Here is a 14,074-nt window from a genome sequence, read left to right as displayed (position 1 = left end):
ATTACGATATTCCTGGATTACGATATTTTTGATAACTCAATTTCTAAAATATTACAAAATAAATATTTTAAAATTTATATCAAAAATACTTAAAAAAATATATTAAAGTTATCGATAATGCACATCATTTCTAAATGTAACGGAAAAATTATCTCATAAAATCGATCAAAACATCATATCTAAATCATATTTTATGTAAAAGAATAGAAAAATAATCCTAATTAATAATGATACGTATATTGGATCATACTGAAAGTTTCTATAATCTTTTAACCAATAATGGATAATCTGAATAATCTACATTTGATCGAATGATTTCCAATAACTTTTTCTTAAACAATGGATAACCTTAACTCGTTTGAAACTAGTAGTTAAAACGTCAAAATATCCCTGATTATCCTTTAAATGATCTTAATATGATTATAATTCTTCACAGCACAATTTCCTAATTAATTTCATTGACCTTCTTTCAGAAAATTTCAAGCTAATTACACATACAACTATATTTTTGCGAATTAAACAAGAGACAAATGAAAATACTTAAATCAGAATACTATTTCTCGAGAGAGAGAAAAAAAAAAAAAGAAAAAGAAACACAAAGAGAAGAAAAAAAAAATTGTTCGAATAATCCAAAATTTGCATCATCTCTTCCTTAAAAACGCCTAGGGTGTTCGTAGATAACATTAGATTCTCGTAGAAGCAACGAACGACGAGAAAAACGAGCAGCTAGTACAACGTGAAGTACCATCGAAGTCCTGGCGTATGGTAAGTTGCTGTACGGTGAAGGCGATTGTGGCGGCTCATTGCCGCGGGACGGCAAACCCTGATAGCCCTGCGGTGGCGTTTGCTGCGACGATGGCGGATGATAGACCCGCGATGCCAAGGGACCAGGGATTCCGCCCATAGTTGGCGTACAGCTGCGCGACCCCCTCGCCGCCGCCACAGGTGTACCCGGCTTGTCGATCTGGAGAGGTTCGTTCCAACGGGGCACACCGGTTTATTATCGGGCGCAATCGTGGAAAGGAATTGTAAATTTCACGCTTGACTTTCGCACAAAAGCAACGAGACACATCGATCCTTGCCGCGGCCGGTGTAAGCGGCCGCTTCCGGTTCACCGATTTATAACGAGGGAACAGAGAGGGAGAGAAACACGGGAGAGATCGAACGAGGGCTGCTTTCCTCTCTATCGTCCACGCAAATTGACTTGTCGTAACTTCGCGCCACGAATTCCAGCTTACTACTGCCGCCATGAATGCACGTATACGTGATACGTATACACGTATACACGGTGCGCTAAGGAGAACAGTGAAATGTGTCCGTTATTTTCGAAAAATCTCCCTTTTTTTTTTTATTGGTTTTTATATTTGTTTATCGATTTAAAATGTAGCAGAATTTGACGCTTTTAAATTGTGTAAATCGTTTTTTTTTTTTTTTTTTTTTTTTTTGAAACTAGATGCAAATCATGTATACTTAAGTATGGATTGAAGGATAAATATTTTTTTTTTTTTTGGTTTGATTTAAAAAAAAATTCGTTATTTTCTTTTCGTTTCGATATTTAATTTATTGGAAATTTTGACCTCGAGAAAAATAATTTTCCAAGTTATGAAACGATCCGATCCATTATTTTCGAGGAAAGTTTCATCTTCGAAAACCACAGAATCATTTAAGTGTTCATCCTCAGACACTTTATTAACATGCACATTGAAACGAAAGGATGATTTTTTATCTTTCTTTCTTTTTTTTTTTCTTTTTGTAAACAAATTTTGTATTAAAATATCGCAAGCAGAAATATGATTTCAGAGAGAAAATAGAGAACCGGACCGATTAGTCATCGAATAAGCTTGCTATCCGCGAGATCTTACATCTTTACTTTTCAGAGACGGTGTGCTACGAGCGGAGGAACTTCCGCTCCGCGAGGGTGGTCTGTCTTTTACGGATGTCGAACCAGCACCGGAAATAGGCCCCACGTGTCCTGGAGCGCCCAGCTTCTCCAGAGTACCGTTCTCACGTGGATCCGAGTGCTCGCCGTTCGCGTGTGGCGATGATGCCTCCTTTCACAGAAAAGAGAAGAAACTGTTCAATGAAAAATATCAAATCTTATCCTAAATCTTTTCTTAAACATATCCGTGCGATATCTATAACATTATTTTTCTAAAGTAAAAATTCTTACGGGATCAAGGACAAACTTCCAGAGTTTAAAAATCACGAATTCTTCGCGTTATAATTTCATCATATTCCATTTATATTCAAAAAATTTCTAAATATACTGTTCGTTTATTCGATATAATTAAGATATTCTGTGATACAAGAACGAAACGTAAAGGTTTACTAAAAAAAAAAAATAAAGCAACAATCATAATTATATATATCGCAATATGAACGAGGGATCGAACGCAACAAAATCCATTTAAAATACGTCTCTTCGATCAACGTATGCACCCCTCGAAAGAAGGTCCTTGATTTTCATCGATCATATACAGCTAAATAAATCCGAATTGACGATACAGCAAGATGATAACTGACCTCATTCGCAACATCTACCACCAAGTCTTGATCGCTTTTCTCCCCATCGCTGTCCTGAAAGAAGAAAAATTACGAATCCGTGAAAAAAAGTTGGAGAAATGCTTGCTTCTCGCGAGCAACAGATAATACACGATCGCGTTAAAATTCTATTTGTATTCGGGTATATATTTTCGACACGATAAACGAGAGAGTGAGAGGGAGTAGAGGAAACCGACCTACATTCTGACTAGCAGATGCATCTTCAGAGACATATTATTAATCTTGACACTCGTGCAACCTATCTCTCCCTTTCTCTCTCTCTCTCTCGAATCTCGTTCTGATTGCACCAGCAACTTAATGGCCAGGCGTTCGACGAGTGCGCGTACAGAGAGCTCGCGTTTTGCAAGCGTGTAAGCTACGCCACCGTCACGCCACGCTACACCGCTCGTTGGCTGGGTGGAAGAGGCGGCGGGGGGTTGGAGAAAGAGGGGATGTAAATGCGCTTTGCTTGGTCGCGCGGTTCCAGGGTATTTTCGCAATCAAGATTCTACGTGTGCGCGACTGGTGGCCGTACGTGAAGCGTGGAAAATTCGACCGATCGTTTGTCAATTCTGGATCCTAGGCGCACCGTGTATGCGCCAAGCGCCACCGTCGCTGATCTCGTCATAACGATAATAAAATTGTGCTTTCCCATTACTGGCGTGACCTCCTGTCCTTTTTTTTTTTTTTCTTTCTCTTCCCCTCCCTTTCTCCTTTCACCTGATATAATTAATGCATATACACGGTTTAGATCGCGTGTATACATCGGTTTGATGCAAGTTTTTATTTTTGATAAGTGGAGTAGGTTTTGGCAGGTTGATCGAGAGAGTGAGAAACTTTGAGAACTTACTTTTAAATATAGAGTATATATAGATTTTTCACTCGAGCGTGGAATGAATTGCGCGCGTTTGTGCGACAAAATGGTGTAAAGTAATGATGATTCGTATGTTTATAAAGTTTCTTATTAATTAAACGTTTTAACGATCTTGATTCCAGTATTAAAACATTATTGTTATCGCAACATCAGCTTTTTGAAATAAATAGTTCTATCGTAAAATTTACAGTTATAATTTGTGGGCTTGTTCGCGAATTTTTAGATTGCCATTCTAAAAGCTATTTTAAAAGCGTAACGATCTCTAGGCACACAACTAACAATTGTGATTTCGTGTGACTGTGAACTGTTCACGTCGCTTCGAAAGACGACTAATTTTTTACTAGAATTTTTTTTTTTTTTGAGTAAAAATATGCTCTATGCAGAATGAAAAGAGAAAGAAAGAATGATATATATATATATAGAAAGAGAGAGAGGATGTAACAAGATATAACAAGAAATAAATTAACAAATATTGCAGACTGTTACGAAAACATTACGATATTAAAACTAATTACAATTTCCACGCGACTATTTCGAACGTCTCTGTTTACACTCTGTTTATATATAAAGGTTGTAGAATCGCGGCAAGAGCTCATTTGCTGCTCGGATTTCGTATCGGACAGATCGAGAACTTAACCAGAGCGAGGTTTGAGACGCGAATAGGGCTATCGATGGTTATCAGTTACCACTTCTGGCTAACTGATATCCCTTATATATCCATCCTATTTACAATTCACGATTCGCGCATACATTCAAAATAGAATTTCTAACGATTCATACTGCTATTACCAAACTTACTTTATATTACTTTTTTCAGATTGAATCGTTAGGAATCGAAATTCCTATCGAATTTTGTCACGTATGAAATTAAATACCAATCTATAAATTAAATATCTAATTTTTATACTACAACACATGCAGCTATTACAAAATATCGTAAAAGACAGATCGATTAATAATCAATTTTTATGATGACAAAATAAAATACTACGATAGAATCTTCTATGCACGCGACACTGTATGTTTTAATTTGAAGAAAAATAACCCGAATAACCCTGTTTAAAATTCCATTACTAGAAGAAATACATTTGGAAAAAATAAAAAAAAAAAAAAAAGAAAAACGTGTCGATGCGAAAAATAGAGGAAAGGACGATGTAAAAATCGTATTTAAAATTCTTGATCAACTTGACTCTTAAGGGATGACTCGATCGAATCCCTCTAATCTTTCGTACGTAATGTAAATTTAAAATAACAGCCACGATAATATACCACAAAATCATAATAAAAATATAATGGTTTACAAAAGATATTGAAAGAATTCTCTTTCGTTTAACAATTTTTAAAAAAAATTGTATCCGATACTAGGAAAAAATCCTGCCGGGATAATAATAATCCATCCCGAATTACCATCTTCATATTTTAAACATACGGAAAACGTGTGTCTCGAATATCGCGCGCCTAATGTATCTAACGTTGCAGCGATCGCTAACACACCAGCATGTTCCAGGTAAGACGATAAACAACACGCCGAATATACCGAAGGAATGGTAAATAACGTGCACGGCCGGGGAAGTGCAATTTGTAATTCACGTATCTTTCATCGTTTATTTACCAGTTATCGCTCAGTTTCTACAAGCAGCTCGTTCCCAAGCCACGACCACCCCCGTCGGCACGTAACGAGAAGCGGGGCACGGAGGAGGGGGGGGGAGGAGGAGGAGGAGGGTTGGTTGGCCGTGTATTACGCGAGCAAAATGTTAGAAGCATCGTCATACCGAGAAGCTACTGCCGCATCTCTCTCCTCCCTTGTATTTATGTACGTGTACGATTTCTTGGCAAAAGTAAATATTTTACGGAATTTTTTCTTCTTTTTTTTTCAACACGGAATTGGGAGAAAAACGTTGTGCAACGACGATTTTTGCATCGTCCTTTTCTCTATTTTTCATAAAAAGTTTTTTTCCCGCATCGACACGTTTTTTTTTTTTTTTTTTTATTCCAAATGGATTTCTTCTGGTAATGGAATTTTAAATTTTGCTACGTAATTTGATCGAATGTGCGGGGGGATGAATGACGGTTCGCTGGTATACGATGCAATACAAGTCGGTCGCGTGTTGCTCGTTACTTCTGATGGATAGATTAGATCGGTGGTGTATAACTGGAAAATGCGGATAGTTACTGGCCAGATCGAACATGGCGCAAATTGCACATTGCTTACCTTCCTGTCTGTCGAAAAGTAGGGCTCGTATTATCCTCATTTAAATCGATATATCGATCTAAATGAAATTTTCTTATTATCGAAAAGAAATCTAATCTTTCTGTCTGCCCCAACGTTTACGTTTTGTTTTAATTAACGAGAAAGAAGAAAAGATATCGATTGTCGATCTTCATTCGATCGAAATTACGCGCTTCTAATTCTTGGAAAATAACGCAGGATCTGAAAGAACCTCCCGTTATGTAAAAGTAGGTAGTAATGTTGTGGCCTCACTGCACAACTATTTAAATTTTCGAGATAGCGGATGGAAAGTTGGGGGGTTGGAAGAAACCCCGAAGAAACAATGATTCAAAGTTTAAAAAAAGCCGCGGGATCACGGCCAGGTTAGGCTCTCTAAACTTTTTTGCAATAAATTTATCATCGCATTAACATTCTCGGTACGATAGGCGCTTAAACCGAACTATAAATAAAGGGAGAGGAAAGAGAAAAAAGAAAAAAGGAGGGGAAAAAAGAGGAATTATGCACCGAGAGGCATTTAATTTTCACGGGAACTTCTTGCAAAGCTACGCACGCGAGCGTGCATAAACGAAGCAGATTTTCAAAGAATCTGAAACTCCTCGCAAGAATTCCAATTTTTTTTTTTCTCTTTTTAACAATTTCACTTATCATTAACCTTTTCACCGTGCACGACAAACTGGAAAACTTATCTTATCCAATTGAACAAATCAAGATTACTACGTGTATCTACCATTGAAAGAAAAAAAAAAAAAAAATGAAACAAATATTTTAATAATATCTGGGAAGATATTATAACCAGATTTTTCTCTATTTAACAATAAAATAAATTAGAAGAATGGCAGAAGACAAGAGACAATTGAACGTGACATTGTTATTAGTTACAATTCTTTGTAACAATATAAATAATATAAAAGGAAACGGAACACGGGTTTATATGAAACCTCTTACATCTCTACATACAATTTGCGATCAATATATATTAAAGAAGAAGAATGATTTTTACATTTACACATTTAAAACGATTTAGATTTTAGATTATCATAGATTCATTCGCTGTGAAATCTGTGGCAATCATTTTTCCCGACGATTAACCTCACTTTCGCAACAAGTTATTACGTTTATTAATAATGAATATAAAATCGTATAAAAATATTTATCTACTTATTATTCATCCGTTTTGCTTCAAACAGATTTCAATTCAACCATTACGCAAAAATATCGCTTGAGACTTACAGACGCAAATTAAATTTCCGTTAGATGAAGCAAGAGAGAGACGTCTCCATCCCACCAGCACAAATTTAAATTGCTTTTAACTCGATATAAATAAGCATCGATCATTCACTCTTCTACTTTTACTTATTTTTATAATCAACCCCCTCTAAGAAGATCTTGCATGAAAAATATATCGACATAACACTCGTAACATAACGTGCTTCGTTTCCTTCTTCACGTTCGATTCCGCGACCGTGAAACACGGTTTCAAACCATTATTCAAGTTAAGTCGAGGATGGGGTCAAGAGGATGCGTCGAAAGAAGAGGGATTATGCGTGGATTAATAATTCAAGAACGTTTCGTGGTTTATATCCTAATTATCGCGGAGCCACTGTTGAGCGCGTTCTTTGTAATCCCCTCCCTTATGAATCGCCGTACACAACGAGCTCCAAGTGGCGCATACGATAGTATTGCCTTCCTAATGACGTAATATCGTGTACAACGCCCATCCATCCATTACAAGTCCGCCAGACAGACCGTATTGCACTTTATATATACTGTGTATTCGAAGGTGTTCGTGCACATGCACCGTTTACCAAGGACCACCTGTGTGCGTCCCTGGAAATGATTTAGGAAAATTATCAAGAAGAGGAAGAAGAAGAAGAATCTGAAACCAACCCTTTATTCACCGAACGAGAGAGAATGAATTTCCTTCACTATTTTATACATACACGAAGCGTTATAACGAACCGATCGTGCAGTTCGAGTTTTGCAAGAAAACGAGTTGGGTTTTATAAAAATTTTGCAGAAGAGAATTTTAACTTTTTCAAAAAAAATAAAAAAATAAATATACGATTGGTGAAGGAAGGAATGATCGTTCAAGCGACGCACAACACACTTGGAGATCGAATTCAATTCGCGGTTATAGGATAATTGACACGTGACCAGGTTACCTAGAGGAAAATTTGCGGTTCGTGAACGAATTCCTGTAGCTAGCTACAGGCAAATTAGCGAGACTGCAGCGCCGTAGGAGTTGATCGTGGCTGGAAGTGGAAATTAGTAGATGTTGCGGTCGTGCGAGTTGTAATCGTAGGAAAAATAATATCGTCTTGCGGTCGGTGAAAAATTAACGCGGCTAATGGCCACGTGAATTTCACTCGCGGTCCATTATTAACCGCCCCTTCGAAAAAGATAAAATGATAAAATTTACGTAATACGTATTTAATTTTATAAATCGAGATAAAAAGAGCCGGCTTCTCTCACAGCCGAAAGATTAAAAATAATCACGAAACGCTCGATCATCCATCCAGATTACACGTACGTGGAGCAACCGAAATTTTTCTTCCGTCACGTTCCAAGGTAAAGATAAAAATCTGTCCCCTCCCCTTGCAAGGATACACCACCTCTAACCCCTCACCACTCGAGATCACTTGGCTCGAAGCGAAAGTTCAAACGATTCCTCGGAATCCACGCGGCATCCTCGTTTCGCTGTGGAATAGTGGTATGCCGACCGAGACATCGCCGAGCGATGACAATGACATCACGGAAATTCAACCACGACACGACGGGGGGGGGGGCACAAATCGGCCGTGCTCGACATTCTGTTTCACTTCGAAACGGTGATTCGCCGTCGCGAACCATTTCCGGAGCCCGAGGAGAGAGGAGAGGAGAGGAGTGGAGCGGAGGGGAGCGAGCTACTACTAGGAGGGACACGCAATAAATTTGTGTACGGACGATGAGCGTGTGTAAATAGAAGGCAGAGTGTGGTGGTATTGATTTCAGTGGTATTACTCGGCCGGTGGAGGGCGCTCAAGGATGGAGGAAGGTGGTCGAGTACGATGGAGGAGAAATGAAGTGGAGGAAGGAGGAGCGAGAGGTCGAGGGAACGAGGATAGGGGGAGGAGGGTACGGAGGAGACGAAGAGAAAAGGCGAAAGAAGAAGAAGAAGAAGACGAAGAAGGAGGAGTTGGAGAAGAGTGTCTTCCACCCCTTAACCTGCTCGTTCTAGCGTTAAATATGATACAAATGTTATCATCCCTTCTATTCTGTCCCCCTTCCTCCCCCCAATCCACATCCCTCGAACCACGAGAACGACGATTCTTCCCTTTCTCGCCCTCTCCTCTCCTCTCCTTCTTTCCCTTCGCTCATCCTTTCTCTTCCTTCGATTCTATATCTATATATATATATATATATATATATACATATCCATCTTCTTTCTTCCTTCCTTCCATTTCCACGAAGAGGAGAGAGAGAGAGAGTTTCGGTCTAACCCGAGCCGCTTTCTCCACCGGCTTCTTCCCTCGTTTAACCCAGCATAGCGGGGATGACGGTATTAAGGGCAGCTCTATTATTCGACCACCCAACCACTCGACTCTTCGTCTCGAGAATCCTCGAATCCTTTTTTTCTTCTTCTTCTTTTTTCTTCTCCTTCCTCTCCCCAATCTCTCTTTTCCGCTCCATCCCTCCCCGTCTCTTTCACCCCCTCCCCCTCCACATTCACCACCTCTTTCTTCTCTTACGTATACAATGTTCCGCGTATTTTTCCTCGCCGCTCTCACCCCCTCCTCCTCCTTGTCCTTTGGCTCATCTCGAACCCCTTTCACCCCCACTTCACCCCCTTTTGGATCCACTGTAAACAAACGCAAAAGAGAAGAAGTTTTTTCTAACTCTAAGACCATTCTTCTTCTTCTTCTTCTTCTTCTTCTTCGCTTCCTTCTTTCTCTTCTTCTTCTTCTTCTTTCTTCTCCACCCCTCCTCTCTGGTCAGCCAGATAACTTTGGCGGAGTTAAGCGGTCGAACATGACCGGCGAACCGATGAGGCCACTTGTACATTGGGGGAATAAAATTATCTCGAATAGAGGGGGGATGGGTCGATTAGGCGCAGCTTGTTTCGCGGGATTTTGTTTCCCGTGATACAATTCTCTTTTCTATCTGTCCTTTTTCTTCTCTTATTATTTAATTTGATTACAATTTTAACGCTTCTCCAATTCATCGTACATTTAACTCTACAATTTATCTTTTTTCCCGTGTTTCACAAAGAATCGCGAGTTCAAAGATTCCGAGCGAGGAATTCCGTTTAAAAATTTGTGTTAAAGCGTTCGGGGAAAAAGAAAAAAATAATAATCGTAGCGAAGAAATTCCCCCGAGTCGAAGTTAGGAGAAGAGATGGAGATTGTCATGTAGACGGGATGACCGGATGCACGAGGTAATATGGGGGACGTCGAATTCAACGATCGAGGATACGAGCGGTTCTTTAAAATTTGTAGACGAGTTTCTCCGCTCGAGCGGCCAGGATTGACTCTTCTCTCCCCCTTCCCGGCTCCGATTCTTAAGGAAACGCGAACGAGCAAAACAAGCGACGAAAAGTTTCCCCAACGGTCGGCCATTCTTTCTCCTCCCTCTGCATTTACCCGCGTTAACTTTGCCTCCCGAAGTTGGAGAGGGCTGCGCTTAAAATACCGGCAATTCCCCTCCTCCTCCTCCTCTCTCTCTCTCTCTCTTTGGGTTACGAGGATCGATCGATTGACCGACGATGTCAAAGATCAACAATGTTATTTGCGATCTTTTAAATTACGTACGTTTTAGAAGGAATATCTTGGAAAGTAAATTTTCATTTTTTCTTTTCGTTCGATTTGTTATAAATTCGTTCGGAAGGAATGAATCGAAGTAGGTATTATCTTCGTTAATGAAAAGAGAAGAAAGAAACACAATTTTTGATTTTGAAATTAAAAAAAAAAAAAAAAATAAAAATGACAAAAAAGGATAAATTGTCGTTGTTTTAGAGTTTAGAAGAGTGGATCTGGTATATTAATACGTTGCTCAATTTTTGCTTGTTCAATTTCGTTGCGCGATGGTCAAAGCCATTGTCCCAGCCCAAGAGAGAGAGAGAGAGAGAGATATTATTTTTCGAATACAAACGTTCGCGCGCTCCAAAACCGCGGCATTGTCTATTTAATTTCTCACTATTTTGTGTTTAATTTTATTCTAAAAGAAACTTTATAAAAATAATCCTTCCCGATTTTTATATTCCTATTCCCTGTTTGGAAATTATATTTATCGCATAAATGAAACATTGACAGCGACTGGATTAAAGATACCAATGTATCATCGTTTCAATTTTTATTGCGTATTAATTAAAAAAAAAAAAGAAAAAAAAAAAAGCAAGTCTCGTAAAGAAACGTTTAAACGTCGAGGTGAATCCTTTTATACACAGGACCGATATCTCTCCCTTAATACCCAATGAACGGAGGGGGGGGATGCGTTTCATCCGAATGATAGTAATACACGCGTTAAACTTGCTTCACTTGCTCCATGTAACCGTTCAATGATTCACGGCACGGCTTATTCATCTCTTCCGGCTGAATTGAAGCGCCCCGTCGATCGATCCTGTCCATATAATCATCGCAGCCACCCTCAAGATGGTCAAGAGAGGCGACCCTCCTGCAAGATTAATCCCACCCAGAAACCACTTTACCCGATACTTAATAATACGACGAGGAGAGCAGCCACGAGCTTCGTTCCTCCGTGGTGAAATTAAAAGGGAAACATTTCAAAAGGCAACGGAGATCGATAAATAACACTGCGCTTTTTCTATACTTCCCAGTTTCAAGAGGGAGGGAGGGAGGGAGGGAGGGGTACACATGGTTTTATATATACATATATCCTGGGCTGTTGCAATTTTTACGAGACAACCGCTTTCGCGTCTTTCCTCGTGGCGAGAAACACGACTGGAAACGTATTAAAGCTATTATCCTCGTGGAAGATCTATCCTCGACGGGTTGGGAGGGAGAGGAGGAAGGGGGGGGGGATGGATGAAAATGGGATAAAACTGACATTGACGTAAAACTGAAACGTTTCGGTGTTGCTCTATTGAGAAAATAGGTTGGCTAAATTCGAACAATGGGAGGATGGGGGAAAAAATAATTTTGAAAAATATTTTTTTCCTTTTTGTTCTTCCTCTTTTTTCCCCCCCTCCCCCCTTTCTTTCTTGTTAAAAATTCCAACGAACTATTTTCTAATATAATTGGGGCTGAATCGGGAGTTAATTGATCGATGTAAAAAAAAAAAAAAAAAAAAAAAAAGAAAGAATATATTTAATTGCTTACATTGTTGTTGTGAAAAACTTTAATCCTGGAGAATTTGTAATATTTATTTAAATCTGTTGATTAGAATTAGAATTAGAGTTAGAATTGTTTAAATTTAAAAGAAAATCAGTCGATTTGATAGATTATTTGAAAAAAAAAAAAAAAAATGATTTCAACAGCCAATCTGTATCCGAGAGTTTAAAGAAAAGCTAATATCTACCTCGTGTATAATAACATTTATATTCGTTACATACATCGTACAAAAATATACAAATGTACGAGCGATCCTAGAAAATCTTCGAAAATATTATATCCCATTTATACACTCTTTCATTTATACTCGCATCGCGTATACAATTTCTCCCTTCTAATCACCACGTTAAAATATTCACTCACAACCTTCGAAGATAAATTTACAGAAATATCGATCGAAGTTTACTCGTCCAATTACACGAACAATTTAAATTTTCGTCCAACGGATTACATTTCGTACAAATCGTCTCGCTTCACCACCTCCAAGTCCATCGACTTCGTTCGAAGCAAACTTAAATTGCTCGTATCGACTCGACAAATAATCCACAATTCCAACAATTCTCGCTTTCCTATATTTCGACCTCTCGAATCGACCACCCTTCAAAACGCGTTCCCTCGAACGTATTAACGCCCCGAATGTACAACGAAGGAAGGAACGAAGGAAAAATATTAGAGATACTCGGATAGAGACCGATACGACTTTTGAGTGCAGTAATGGAGACCGCGATCGATAGTTCGTGAAACGATGGAATTTAACTATCTCGAAGCGGATAGAGAGCATAGAGAGAGAGTGAGAGAGAGAGAGAGAGAGAGTAAGGGATGGATGAAGAGCAGGGAGGGGGTAATGCGCCGCTCGAGCCGCGTCTTCGAACGTATCGTGCTCCGGAAAATGGATTTTTACGGGGGAGAAATGTGGCACGTATCTGGGAAAGGATTGCCGTGGTGGTCGCGTAAAAAAAGATTTCCAGAGAGAGAGAGAGAGAGAGACTCGTCGAGTGTACCTGTTCGAAGATGGAACGATAATCTGCGCGAACGAAACTTTCCGCGGCATTTCTTGTTTTTCCACGATCCACCCCCCTCCTCCCCTGTTTGTATCCATATCCCGCATTAGAGAGAGAATCGAGGCGTCCAAGTTCGCGTCTGCGAATAAAGATGGCGCGTGTTTGCAAGGGAGGAAGTTGGAATTTGTTTCGCGCTCTCCGAGAAGAGGCATTTCGGGATTCTGAAGTATTCACGATGCGAACAGGTCGAGCGACGTTTTGTATCGGTTCAAATAATTCTCCATTAATCTCTAATTTGTTTAAGATGGATGGAAAAAATTTATGAAAATTCTTTTTGCTACCAATTTTATTGATCGAACCCGAAAGAGAAATTTCTCTTTAATATTATTGAATGATTGAATTAAGCCTCGATAGTGTAATTCGTGTTTTTATATACGTCTCCCGTTTTAAAAAAATCCGATTTAAAAGATACTATACTCTTTCAGATGGAAAAACAATAAGTAAGGAAACAACAATGAAACGTAACGATATGAAGAAGAAGGAAGGAGATAGGAAGGAAGGAAGGAAGAAAGGAAACGAAAAAATTTCAAATCCAGATCTTCTTCGATCACGATAGACTTTAATCGCGAGCTCGGTGTGCAAACTAAAAATTCACCTTCTCCACTTTTCGACACATCCTCCCCTCTTCCCCTTCCCTCCCTCCCCTCCGCCGCGAGAAACCTGATGTTCCCTTTTTCTCTTCTCTTTCGTTTCCTCTTTTTTCCTCTCTCTCTCTCTCTCTCTCTCACTCGCTCCCTCTTTGTTTCTGTTTTCCTCTTTCCCTTTCCCACTTTCTCATATTCCTCTCCGCCGAGCAACGACGACCAGCAAAAACGTATTAAAGCGTTTTTCCAGTGGACGAGAAAAGCAGAGAGAGAGAGAGAGGGGGGGGGGGTGGAGAGGGATTGGGTTGAACACGGTTGGACAGAGACGGTGAAACAGAAGAAGAAAGGGGCGGGGGAAGCGTTGACGGGAAACGGGGAGCCTGGGAAGTTGAGTTGGCTCCGGGAAAAATGGTCGTAGGACAGCAGGAGAAAATAAAGGGGAAAACGGTTCGTATGAA

The 14,074-nt window shown here is 39.5% G+C and overlaps 1 protein-coding gene across 8 annotated transcripts in view; it reads right to left on the bottom strand.

Moving 5' to 3' along the window:
• gro (TLE family member transcriptional corepressor groucho) overlaps positions 1-14,074 on the bottom strand; it is an 87,627-nt gene that overhangs the window by 6,408 nt on the left and 67,145 nt on the right. For 7 of the 8 annotated variants that reach the window (XM_086907311.1, XM_012486829.2, XM_012486832.2 and 4 more), the window contains 3 exons: positions 2,524-2,577; positions 1,863-2,051; positions 746-964 (listed from right to left, as the gene is read on the bottom strand). In XM_086907311.1, the coding sequence (XP_086763437.1) occupies positions 746-964; positions 1,863-2,051; positions 2,524-2,577 (462 nt within the window). The remainder of the gene's footprint in view (positions 1-745; positions 965-1,862; positions 2,052-2,523; positions 2,578-14,074) is intronic. The other variant, XM_012486835.2, reaches the window with a different exon arrangement.

Source organism: Apis florea, unplaced genomic scaffold (assembly GCF_048593485.1).
Source record: "Apis florea isolate Af1SG1 unplaced genomic scaffold, ASM4859348v1 contig_2839_pilon, whole genome shotgun sequence".
Classification (NCBI taxonomy): Eukaryota; Metazoa; Arthropoda; class Insecta; order Hymenoptera; family Apidae; genus Apis; species Apis florea.
Note: the sequence above shows the minus strand (reverse complement) of the source record. Positions and strands in the feature narration are given on the sequence as shown.